At 46.4% G+C, this 13747-nt stretch overlaps 1 protein-coding gene across 6 annotated transcripts in view; it reads right to left on the bottom strand.

Moving 5' to 3' along the window:
* The window catches only part of LOC132398724 (anoctamin-4-like), a 183940-nt gene that overhangs the window by 82525 nt on the left and 87668 nt on the right, over positions 1–13747 (bottom strand). For all 6 annotated transcript variants that reach the window (XM_059978558.1, XM_059978561.1, XM_059978557.1 and 3 more), the window contains exons 8-12: positions 11030–11085; positions 7565–7686; positions 3694–3828; positions 1631–1727; positions 1436–1496 (exon numbers count right to left, since the gene is read on the bottom strand). In XM_059978558.1, coding sequence (XP_059834541.1) covers positions 1436–1496; positions 1631–1727; positions 3694–3828; positions 7565–7686; positions 11030–11085 — 471 coding nt within the window. The remainder of the gene's footprint in view (positions 1–1435; positions 1497–1630; positions 1728–3693; positions 3829–7564; positions 7687–11029; positions 11086–13747) is intronic.

Here is a 13747-nt window from a genome sequence, read left to right as displayed (position 1 = left end):
CCCACCCACTGTGGGCAGTTCCCAGGCCAATGCCCCAACCACAATGGGGGGTTCCCCGGGCAATGCCCCACCCACAGTGGACAGTTCCCTGGGTAATGCCCCACCCACAGCAGGTGGTTCCCGGGGTAATGCCCCATCCACAGTGGGTGGTTTCCCATGCAATGCCCCACCCACGGGGATAGACCTCTGACTAATACCCTGACTACAAGGGAGGGACCCTGCCATTTCCTTACCCCATGGGTGTATTATAAAATGTGGCTCTGGGTCTACAGCAGACATGAGGCTGCTTAGCAAGATAAGAGCCCATGGAATTACCGGGGAGTTACTAGTATGGGTGGAGCATTGGTTGATCAGCAGAAAACAGAGAGTGGGAATAAAGGGATCCTACAGTATGCACTACGGGATTAATGGATTTGTGGCTAAGTTTGCTGATGATACAAAGATAGGTGGAGGAGTGGGTAGTGTTGAGGAAACAGAGAGCCTGCAGAGAAACTTAGTTTAGGGGAATGGGCAAAGAAGTGGCAAATGAAATACAATATTGGAAACTGTATGGTCATGTATTGTGGTGGAAGAAATAAACAGGCAGACTATTATTTAGATTGGGAGAGAATTCAAAATGCAGAGATGCAAAGGGACTTGGGAGTCCTTGTGCGGGACACCCTAAAGGTTAACCTCCAGGTTGAGTTGGTGGTGCAGAAGGCAAATGCAATGTTGGCTTTCATTTCTAGAGGTATAGAATATAAGAGCAGGGATGTGATGTTGGGGCTCTATGTGGGGCACTAGTAAGACCACACTTGAAGTATTGCGTGCAGTTTTGGGCTCCTTATTTTAGAAAGAATATACTGACATTGGGGAGGGTTCAGAGAATATTCACAAGAATGATTCCAGGAATGAAAGGATTACCCTATGAGGAACGTCTGACAGCTCTTGGGCTGAATTCCCTGGAGTTCAGCGGAATGAGGGGGGATCTCATAGAAACATTCCAAATGTTAAAAGGCCAGATCAGATTAGATATTAGATTTCCCATGTTAGGGGAGTCTAGGACAAGAGGGCACAACTTCAGGAAGGACGTCCATTTAGAACAGAGATGTGGAGAAATTACTTTAGTCAGAGGGTGGTAAATCTGTGGAATTTGTTACCACAAGCGACTGTGGAGGCCAAGTCACTGGGTGTATTTAAGGCAGAGATAGATAGGTTCTTGATTAGCCAGGGCATCAAAGGGTATGGGGAGAAGGCAGGGGAGTGGGGATGACTGGAAGAATTGGATCAGCCATGATTGAATGGCAGAACAGACTTGATGGGCTGAATGGCCTACTTCTGCTCCAACATCTTATGGATTGTACACGCTCCGGAGTCATTGGAAAAGGAATCCAAGCGGTGGTGAACACTCAGACTTATCGTGGGGAAATGTTGCTCAATTATAACGGAGACCTACCCCAGACGGCCATGAAAACTGCGAAGAACACAGTCGCTTGGTTGTCAAACAGATGCGTCACCTGTAGATGGAAGAAGATGAGAGCTCATTATTGGAAAACAGAGTGAACGAGTTGCATCCAACAACCCCAGCTCCCTTGCCCTGGCATTTCATCCCTCACCCTCCCAATTGGTTACCCAGATTGAACAGCCATACCTTGGCATACAGACAGCTGTGGGATAACCGCTGGTAGCCACAATGCCGGTCACAGAGTGGACACATAATGGTTTCTGTTGCTTCACAAATTTCTTTACTGGAATAAGAAGACAGAGACTGTTACCACACCGAGGGTTGTGGGACTTGTTAATTCTGGAATGGTAATTATTTTTCCTCATGACTCATGAACAGGCCATTCAACCTAGCAAATCAATACTGACTTGCAGAACTCACTCGCTTCCTCACTCATGGGGAATGTGCCCAATTCACCATTTGGCTCAGGGCTTTGGCCTATCAAAGAGTCTGAATAAATTTCAGCCCTGCTCCTCCGCTCAAACCTATACCTGTGGAAAACTCACAAGCCCTGGCCAGGCCCATAATGTTGAGGGAATCTAGAAAATTTTGGATTAGTGAGGGAAACCATAAGCCTCATATCCAGTGTCTAACTGTGAGGCTTCTGAGGGTTCATCAGCATAACAAGATCCGTGATATATTGTGTAACGAATGTTTCTCGGGTAGTTCACAACTTTTAGATACTGATAAAAGTAAAGCAGCCAGCATAATCAGAGACCGTCCCATCCCAGACTTCTCTCTTTTGCCCTCTTCCATTGGGTAGAAGATACAAAAGTCTGAAAGCCCATACCACCAGGCTCAAAATCAGCTTCTATCCCACTATTGGACAGTTCCCTAGTGGGATAAGATGGACTCTTAACCTCATAGTCCCCTTTATTATAATCCTGCACCTTTCTGTCTACCTGCACTGCACCCTCTAACTGTAACACTTGTTTTACTGTGTAATGATGAAATGATCTGCATGGACGGTATGCAAAATAAAATTTTCACTGTACCTCGCTAGATATGCCAATAATAAACCAATTTCATTTTAATTGGAGGAGCAACACCTCATATTCCATCTGGGTAGCCTCCAACCTGATGGTATGAACACCAATTTCTCCAATAATTTTCCTCCCCTCCCCCTTCTTTTTCCATTCCCCATTCTGGTTACTTCCTCTTTCACCCCTTCCTTTCTTCCTCACCTACCATCACCTCCTGTGGTTCCCTCCCATGGCCCAGTCTCCTCCTATCAGATTCCTTTGTCCCTTTTAAACCTATCACCTCCCAGCTTATCATATCATCCTCCTCCCCCACCCACCCACCCACCACCTTTGAGCTTGTCCTCCTTCCACTCCCCGCACCTTCTTCTTCTGCCTTCTTTCCTCTACCTTTCCAGTCCTGATGAAGGGTCTCAGCCCGAAATGTCGACTGTTTGTTCCCCTCCAAAGAAGCTGCCTGACCTGCCGACACCCTCCAGTGTTTTGTGTGTGTTGCTCTGGATTTCCAGCATCTGCAGAATCTCTTGTGTTTTTAATTTTTAATTTAACATTTCCCAGTAGCTGTTCTCATCCCATCAGCACCTAACATGCTCTCTGCCACACAACTACATTACAGGTCATTTATGGTAGTCAATTCATCCAATCACCTGCACTCCCTTGGGATGTGAAAGGACAGCAAAGCACCCTGGTCACCAGGAGAGCGGGCAAACTCCACACAGACAGCAACAGAGGATGTGGTTGTACCCAGGTCACTGTCACTGAGGCATCTGTGCCACTGTGTTGCTCTGAAAGGGCTCAAGACCACGAGAGATTATAAACACAAGAGACTCTGCAGATGCTGGAAATCCAGAGCAACACACACAAAATGCTGGAGGATCTCAGCAGGTCAGAAACATCTATGGAAATGAAAAAACAGTCAACATTTCAGGCCGAGACACTTCATCAGGACTGGGAAAGATGGGGAAGATGCCAAAATAAGAAGGTGGGGGGAAGGGAAGGGGGACAAGCTGAAAGGTGATAGGTGAAATCTGATGGATGGGAGAAGGGGAATGAAGTAAGAAGCTGGGAAATGATAGGTGGAAAAAGTAAAGGGCTGTAGAAGGAGGAATCTGATAGGAGAGGAGAGTGGACCTCAGGCAACTAGGTAGAGACATTCTGCTCCCTGCTTTAGAACAGCACAAGGGGAACAATCCCAATGGGGATTGAACACCAATCCTTGCCCGACCTTACCTCACTTGGCAGTGATCAATGGTGAAGACTCCGTAGAGAAACACGATTAAGCCGACGGCAGCAGCTGGGAAGAGCATTCCAGTGTACCAGCCCAGCCAGGCAAAGTAGAGGCCAATCTTCTCCCCAAAATAGCGCCTGCAAAGCCACGGGTAAAAGAAACCATCGGTATATGGGGTCAGAAGCTGACAACAACTCACCGATTCAACGAACGGGGTGGTGGTTCTGTGGATGCTGGAAATCCAGAAGAATGCACACAAAATGCTGGAGGAACTCGGCAGGTCAGGCAGCGTTTATGGAAATGAATAAACCGTTGACGTTTCAGCAGGGCTGAAGGATTTTGGGCTGAAATGTTGACTGTGTACTTTTCTGCATAGCTGCTGCCTGACCTGTGGAGTTTCTCCAGCATTCTGTGGGGTTAACTTACATATTTGATTTATTTAGGGATTCAGCACCAACAAGCCAATTACACCCATGTGACCAATTAATCTCCAAACCTGTACATCTTTGGACTGTGGGAGGAAACTGGGTCAGCAGAGGAAATCCACGCGGCCACAGTGAGAATGTACAAACTCCTTACAGACAGTGGTGGTAATTGAACCTGGCACGCTGACACCGTAGCACCATTTGCTAACCGCTATGCTACTGCACCAACACAAATGCTGACCCAATTTGGCCTTGAAACTCCACTGATCCTTGGATAAGGCACAGAATGAGCCCAGAGCTGGATTATGCAATGGGCACCAGATGTGGACGGTTTGCAGGGGGGACTCAAACTCTGGGCAAGAGCTGTCCTTAGTCTGCAGTAAGGAACGATGATTACACCACAGTTTCTTGGAATTCTGCCCCATTGCTTATTCTATCCGGCACATACACACCGCAGGAGGAGGCAAGTATTCTGTCCCATCAGGTCGGTGAGGTGTGAGTGTAGTAGTGCCAACCAGTAAACACTCAAGGGAGGGTACAGAAAGATGATAAACCATCAAGAGCAAAACATGCCATTCAGCCCATCGAATCTGTTTCACGATGCCCTCATGTCTGTCATCCTATCAAATCCGTTTCACTATTCCCTCACGGCTGTCAGCCATTGAATCTGTTTCGCAATTCCTCATAGCCTTCAGCCCATCAAAACCATTTTAAAGCTGATTTATTATCCCTCTCAACCCCACTCTTCTGCCCTCTCCCCATAAACTTTGACACCCTGACTAATAATGAACCTATCAACATCTGCTTTAAATATACCCAATGACTTGTCCTCTACAGCTGCCTGTGGCAATGAATTCCACAGATTCATCACCCTCTGGCTAAAGAAATTCCTCCTCATCCGTGTCCTAAATGGATGTCTTCTATTCCGAAGCTGTGCCGTCTGGTCCTAGATTCCCCCACCATAGGAAACATCCTCTCCACATCCACTTATCAAGGCCTTTCAATATTCAATAGGTTTCAATGAGATTCCCCCCTTATTTTTTTCTAAGCTCCAGTGAGTACAGACCAGAACCATCAAATGTTCCTCATATGTAAACCCTTTCATTCGTGGGATCAGTTTGTGAACCTTGTCATGGGAAAACCTCGTTTGAAACGGGGTCCAGAATAGAGACAGAGAGAGAGGGAGGCGTCCAGCACAGTGAGAGAGAGAGAGAGAGACAGAAACTGCTTGAAAGATTGATGCTATGGTTTCTCTGCCAGCTTGTTTACCTTTTCCCCGAGGTCGCTTGCCTGCTTGTAAAGTTCCTGCAGAAAGTGGAGGGCAGAGCAGGTTGATGGACTGCTAGTGTCCAACATGGGGCGATAAAAACCAGGTCCGCTGTTACACAGAGAGACACACCACGAGACACACAGTTCGGACACCGAACGAGCTTTGTTGCACCCACATGAAGGTGGGGATTTTGGAGGATCGATTCGGGGAAATTGATCAGTGCCTCACAGTGTGAAAAGGTACGACCGGTGGGGAACTATTTGTGTGTCCACCCTTGCCTGGGTGATAATTCCACCACTGAAGAACGGTTGTACGTATCATGGTCATAGTCTGTGACCACAACAGGACTTCGGAAGACAACGGGAAGATCGACAGCATCAGCTCACCTCTCTCTCCCCAACATTACTCAACTAACTACCTCGAACTGAAGTGAACTCTCTCCATTATCATAAGACTGTAACCATTTACGCCAAGGTTTGAAGAGCCTAGTTTTGTTTCTATTTACACACACACACACACACACACACACACACACACACACACACACACACTCACACACACACACACACACTCACACACACTCACACACACACACACACACACTCACACACACACACACACACATTCACACACACACACACACACATTCACACACACACACACACTCACACACACACACACTCACACACACACTCACACACACACATTCACACACACACACACTCACACACACTCACACACACTCACACACACACACACACACACACTCACACACACACACACACTCACACACACACACACACATTCACACACACACACACTCACACACACACACTCACACACACACACTCACATTCACACACACACACACTCACATTCACACACACACACACTCACACACACACATTCACACACACACACACACACACTCACACACACATACACTCACACACACATTCACACACACACACACACACTCACACACACACACACACACTCACACACACTCACACACACACACACTCACACACACACACTCACACACACACACACACACACACTCACACACACTCACACACACACACACACACACACTCACACACACACACACACTCACACACACACACATTCACACACACACACACACTCACACACACACACTCACATTCACACACACACACACACTCACATTCACACACACACACACTCACACACACACATTCACACACACACACACTCACACACACATACACTCACACACACACTCACACACACACATTCACACACACACACACACACACTCTCACACACACACTCACACACACACTCTCACACACACACACTCACACACACACACACACTCACACACACTCACACTCACACACACACATTCACACACACACACACACTCACACACACATACACTCACACACACACTCACACACACACACATTCACACACACACACACACTCTCACACACACACTCACACACACACTCTCACACACACACACACACACACACAAAACCATTGCTAAACTGTTCAATATATGTGCATTTATATTACTGTATTGCTTAGTTACTAATAAACACTATTAATTTATAGCAATACCAGAGTGTTTTTCATTTCTGCTGGTTCTTTAACCCGGTCACGGGGTATGTGACAACCTCCTCTGGTCCTCTCCAATGCCAGGACATCCTAGAGAAGGGGCCCAAAACTGTTCCCAATACTCCAAGTGCGGTCTGACCTCCTCCTGTGCAGTACGATTCAGCTCCTGGTGAACCATCTCATTGTCTTCCTACACTCAACAGCAGGTCAGGCCTTTAGCTGATTCATTGTGTCTGGGCTCAGGGACTCCAGTCTAATCTTGTTCTATATGGACAAGCCTTTCACCGTACCCCTGTACCCATGACAATAATAAATCAATCTTTCAAAAACCTGGCACGGGATTAGTCAATAGACCTCCCACCCAGATGCAACGAGTCCAGCAGGTTCTGTATCCCTGCAGGAGAAACACCAGGGAACAGCCCAGAGGCCTTGGCCTGCACATGTGACTCTTCTGGTGGGTGCAAGGGCCAGTCCTGACACCCAAAGGTGCCAGCAGCACACCAGGTGATGGTCTGGCTCCGTCGGCAAGCTCCGGCTCAGTAATCATGGCTTCACGTGTGCCAGACTCACCTGACCAGGTCGAGTGGCTGGAATTTGTACCACACCCCCCACCACGCCCAGCACTCATAGAGCAGATGGCGGTGGTTCAAGCCTCTGTGGGTCTTCACTGACTTATTGCTTTTGTAACTTCCCTGAAACAAAACAGAAAGAAAAACAAGAATGTCTAGCAGTCTGGGTTTAAACAAGGGCCCGACGCATTGGTGCAATCACAAAGGCAGCTTATTCGGAATTTGAGGAGATTCGGGAGGCTACCAAAGATTCACACAAAGTTCTACAGATGTATGGAGCTGTTCCATAGAGCATCGTAACCGGTTGCTTCACTGCCTGGTACGGAACCTCCAATGCACAGGAGAGGGTTGTAAACTCCAGCTGCTCCATCACAGGCACCACCGTTCCCACCACTGAGGGCATCGTCAAAGGTTCAATTTAATATCAGAGAAGGTATGCAGTATATAAACTGAACTCTTTGTCCTTCACAAACATCCATGAAACAGAAGAAAAACCTCAAAGAATGAATGACAGAAAATATTGGAACCCCACATCCTCCTTCACCACCCAGGACATGCCCCCTTCTCATTATTACCATCAGGGAGGAAGTACAGCAGCCTGAAGGCACACACACACACAGGGACTTACGAACAGCTTCTTCTCCTCTACCTACAGATTTCAGAATAGACAATGAACCCATGAACACCACCTGTACTGCATTCCTCATTGGGACTAACAGGAATCCAAAGGGTTCTGCTGGATTGGATGTGCTTCCATTGTAAATATATAATTCTGTACATTTACCAGACTAGATTCCAATCAATATAAGTAGGTGTTTATAGCAATTGAAACTGTAATTAATTGTTTATTGTTATCATTGTGTTGAAGTATTAAACGTCCTGTCAGGAGAGAAAGATTTTCTTGGATTCTCCTGGCGTTTTCCTGTGTGAATAAAGAGTTGCATTTTATACTTTGATTTGTTAGGTTGAGAGCAAGATGGCACCAGAGACCAATGTGACTAACGGTGATGTCCTGCAGATAGTTCGCAATACAACTACCTCTCCTACTTCTATTTATACATCTCCTACTAATCTGTGTGTAGCTGGAGCCCGTAATAATGCCTTTTTGGGCTGCCTGAGCCATCTGATGATCTTGTTGTCTCCGAAGGAATTCAGCGTGGTTAAGAACAGAGCCTAATGATGGAACATGATCGCATGCTCAGCTCTATTTCTCACTGATTAAAGCATCAAGCAAGATTAAAAGCAATGAAGATGAGGACAAAAGGTGATCAGGTTTTCAGTGTAGTCTGCCTGCATTTGACGGGTCTCTCCCTCCCTCTCACTCGCTGCTGCCGGAGGAAGGTGCAAGAATCTTGGGTCTTGGGCAAGGTTTGATCAGCACAGTTTGTGCATTAGACTCATTTTTAGAGGACTCTGCAGTCCACGTTATGACGTGCTTCTGGTTTCTGCTTTTTTAATTGCTATTTTGCGCAATTTTGATCAGAGCACTTTGATGTGGACTAGTTCTGTGGCCTGCAGTCAACGAATGACACAGTGTTAAATTGAACTGAACTGAACTAACATTAACGTTCCCAGGCTGTTTCCAGGACTCTGTGGTTTGATGTTTTACATTCTGTGTGCTATTCACTCAGTTTTTGCTGTGTATGTGATCTGGTCTTTTTTATATGTTAAGTGTTTGGAACTTTGAACAGTTCCTTGGTATTTCTTTGTTTCATGGCTGTCTGCAGGAAGGTGAATCCTGTGGTTGTACACTTTGATAATAAATGTACTTTGACTTTGTAATGCTGCAGCAACAAACTTCAAGGCACAAGTCAGTGATAAAGTGATTTATATAACCATATAACCATATGACAATCACAGCACGGAAACAGGCCATCTCGGCCCTCCTAGTCCGTGCTGAACTCTTAATCTCACCTAGTCCCACCTACCCGCACTCAGCCCATAACCGTCCACTCCTTTCCTGTCCATGTACCTATCCAATTTTACCTTAAATGACACAACTGAACTGGCCTCTACTACTTCTACAGGAAGCTCATTCCACACAGCTATCACTCTCTGAGTAAAGAAATACCCCCTTGTGTTTCCCTTAAACTTCTGCCCCCTAACTCTCAAATCATGTCCTCTTGTTATAAACACAAGAAATTCTGCAGATGTTGGAAATCCAGAGCAACACAAAACGCTGGAGGAACTCAGCAGGTCAGGCAGTGTCTATGGAGAGGAATAAACAGTCGACATTTCAGGCCAAGTCCCTTCACCAGTACATTATTTTTATTTTACAGCCCTGAACCGCGCCGCTCAGCAAACCCGGATTTAACCCTAGCCTAATCACAGGACCACTTACAATGTCTAATTAACCTACTAACCGATGTGGATTTGGACTGTGGGGGGAAACCAAAGGACCTGAAGAAAGCCCACACTCTCCACAGGGAGGACAGTGTCCTTACAGGTGATGTCGGAATTGAACTCCGGAGTCCAATGCCCTGAATTTAATAACATTGCACCAACTGCTACGTTGCCATGGTGCCCCAAAGATAAAAGGTCTCAGTCCAGAATGGCAACTATTCTCCCCTAACAGTCTCTTCTCCTCACCTGCCCATCACCCCTAATAGTGTGTGTGTGTTGCCTGAAGAAGTATGCCTGCACTTCCCACATCTTCGGGCTTCAGCCTGACGTGAGGCAATCGCCTGACGCTTCTGCGTTTCCCAATGGTTGCAGGAGTTCTGTCATACCGCCACTACCTTGAACATTTGGCCTCTCAGCCCTGCTTTTCCATTCAAATCTGACCTTTAACCTTGATACACTAATCCCATAACCCCCATTCCCCCACCCCATATTTGACAAAAATCTATCCATGTTGGTATTGAATGTCAGGGTTCCACAGCCACTTGGGGAGAGAATACATAGAAGACTAGAGCACAGGAACAGGCCCTTCAGTCCATTTAGTCTATGCTGAGAAAATCTGCCCGGTCCCATCGACCTGCACCTGGATTATCGTCCTGCACACCCCTCCTATCCAAGTTTCTCTTAAATGTTGAAATTGAGCCCATGTCCACCACTTCCGTTGGGAGATCACTGCACACCCTCAGCACCCTCTGAGAAGTTTTCCCTCATGTTCCCCTTAAACATCTTACCTTTCATCCTTAACCCATGACCTCTAGTTCTAGTCTCACTCAACCTGAGGGCAAAAGCCTGCTTGCACGTACCCTATCTATACCCCTCATAATACTCCATCAGCCCCCTAATTCTTCACTGAGTCTCATCCTTGTCTAAACTGGACAAAGCCTGATAATGGCCCTGACTGAAACTCCTTCCCTGCTTTGAGCCTGCCGGGCCCCACCAGAAGGAGTAGAACTACCATCAACATGTCTACCGTTGTTTGAGGTGAACTCGCCACATTCGAGACCACATTTCAGGGTCAGAAAATCGGGTGCAATTGAGTTATAAACATTACCAAGCTCACCCTTACCTCATGAAGTGGGAAGGCTGCTTCATAGGTGTTGTTGCCGAGTAACCGATTGAGGCCTAGAGGAAGAAATATTAATACATCTGCAGGTAGATTAAAAGCAATGTTTATCGAACACCATCCCCCAAGCATTTGGTTCTTTGTGGGTTGATTAAAGATTTCTTTGATCTTTAAACATTTAAAGAGATTAGCTTGATTTGTTTCATTTACATGGAAACATTACAGTGAAATGCGTCAAATTAAATCAGCAAGGATTGTGCTGGGGGCAGCCTGCAAGTATCCCCTTGCCTCTGGTGTCAACATAGCATGGCTACAACTTACCAACCCTAATCTGTACGTCTTTGGGAGGAAACCGGAGCACCCGGAGAAATGCACGGCGTCCCGAGAAGAACATACAAACTCTTTACAGACAGCAGCAGGAATCAAACCCCAATCTTACGGCTGGTGCTGTAAAGCAAATGCACTATCCGCTACATCAGCTAAGAGTCAGTCACACAGAGAAGTACGGAATCACACAGAGAACAGACTGATTTCCTTCCATATTAACAGGAACTTCTCCCCAGTTGTTTCTTTGGTCCTTTTTGCCATTACCTTACATGCTAGGGAAATTTGGTTCCTTAAGGTTCTCTTAGCTGGTGGAGGGGAGGTAGAGAGGATGAGCTCCCACTACCTATTAAGTGCTCCCATTGTCCTGCGACTCAAATAGCCACTGATGGTTCCTGGCCTTCGTGTGTGGTTTAGCTACAAAGCCTGTCATAACTGTTTCTACCATCAGGAGAAGGGGAAAGGCGGGCTACTGTCACCATCAAACCAGTTGCTTCAGGCAGATGTGGCTCATCAGCCAACTTATCTAGGAGAAGGAAAACATTGATCACAAAACTCCTCTGCCTTGCAGCCATACCCACTCATGGGGAAGGCTTCAGGAGTAAACCCAGAGGAAAAATTCAGAGCTGGAGTCCCTAAGGAAATCCTACACTGACTGGCAACTTCTGTGATGCTGCTAGTGCCAAGCTGTATCGGTCTCTGCTGTTAAGCAGTGCGGAGGGGGAGAGTGAAGCATGGCCAACAGCTTGCTCTCCATATCATACTGCCCTGGCTTGTGTATCCATCGGGGTAATTTACAGTGCCCAATCAACCAACCAAATGGGGATTTGGGAGGAGACTGGAGCACCCAAGGAAGCCCACACAGTCACAGGTAAAACGTACAAATTCTACAGCCAGACAGCGCCCGAGGTGAGGACTGAGTCTGTATCCCTGGAGCCGTGAGCCAGCAGCTCGACCCGTTAGCAAATTTGTACAGATGTACCATGGGGGGGCACTCTGACTGGCTGCATCACTGACTGGTATGGAGGAGCCACTGCACCGAATCGGAAAAAGCTGTATGGTTATAGACTCATCCAGCTCCGTCATGGGCACCTGCGTCAAAGACACCTTCAAGGAGCAATGCCTCAAAAAGGCGGCATTCATCTTTAAGGACCGCCATCACCCAGGACATGCCCTCTTCTGATTGCTACCACCGGGGAGGAGGTACAGGAGCCTGAAGACGCACCCAATGATTCAGGAAAAGCTTCTTCCCCTCCGCCATCAGATTTTGAATGGACAATGAACCCATGAACACTATACCTCAGTGTTTTTGCTCTAGATATTTAATGTTTTTGATATAGAATAGTACAGCACATATATTTCTTTTAGCAATCTCCAGTTTTCTTTTTATGTATTGCAGAGCACTGCTGCCAGAAAACAACACATTTCGCGACATGTCAGTGACTCTGCCAAGCCAGGGTTGCCAGGGTCCAGGTCACAGGCTGAACGGAGGGAAGGTCTACAGACAGCATTGGGGCATCAGACAGAGGCAGTGTGCTGGTTTTGAACACCATGGCGTGTCATCAACTGGTAGCGGTTGTAAAGGTCCTCCTGACAGTGCCCAGGTGCTCAGTAGGGTTTCCAAGATGGCACAAAAGATCATCAGCCACAGGTCAGAGAGAAAACATCACCCTTAAACTGAACAGCACAACCCTACTCACTGCCTCAGAACTATGACCACTGCTGGAGTAGAGTGTGGAATTGTTATTTTTCACGTAGTCTAACTTTCCAATGCTTGCTTGTATCTTTATATAATCACCTATATACATGAAACTGTTCAATGCACTTTCCAATAATTATGTTATCTTCTGCAGATGGCAATAAATTTGGTTCTGATTGGGCCACAGGCAGGCTATATACAATCTCAAAATTAGTTAATGAACTGCATACTTCAATTAGTCCATTCATTTCTTAGTAACTTGTGTAGGAATGTACACAGTAGGAGAAACATATTGGGATAAGCATCAGGTAATCCCATACCTTGTATATGAGATCACGAATGCAAAGTTTCAGGTAACAATGGGCCAGTGGAGATTAATGAATGTTGACATTCACTCCCAGCCTCAAAGTCAAATATTTTAATGTTTAACTTTTTATAGTTACATTCCTCAAGGATCTTTGCCATTGCCATATATACAAATGACCTGGGTGAAGATGCAGCTGTGTGGGTTAGGAAGTTTGCAGACAGTTCAAAGATCAGTATTGAGGATAGTGTAGAAGATGGACAAAGGATACTTGGGGTAGAGATCAGTTACAAATACAGGTGAAGAAATGGCAGGTGGAGTTTAATACAAAGTGTTGCATGCTGGGAGATCATATACAAAGAGATAGTGCAGTGTTAAAGGCAACTGTGCTGAA

Source organism: Hypanus sabinus, chromosome 8, assembly GCF_030144855.1.
Source record: "Hypanus sabinus isolate sHypSab1 chromosome 8, sHypSab1.hap1, whole genome shotgun sequence".
In the NCBI taxonomy this organism is placed as follows: domain Eukaryota; kingdom Metazoa; phylum Chordata; class Chondrichthyes; order Myliobatiformes; family Dasyatidae; genus Hypanus; species Hypanus sabinus.
This window is presented reverse-complemented; position numbering and strand designations above follow the sequence as displayed.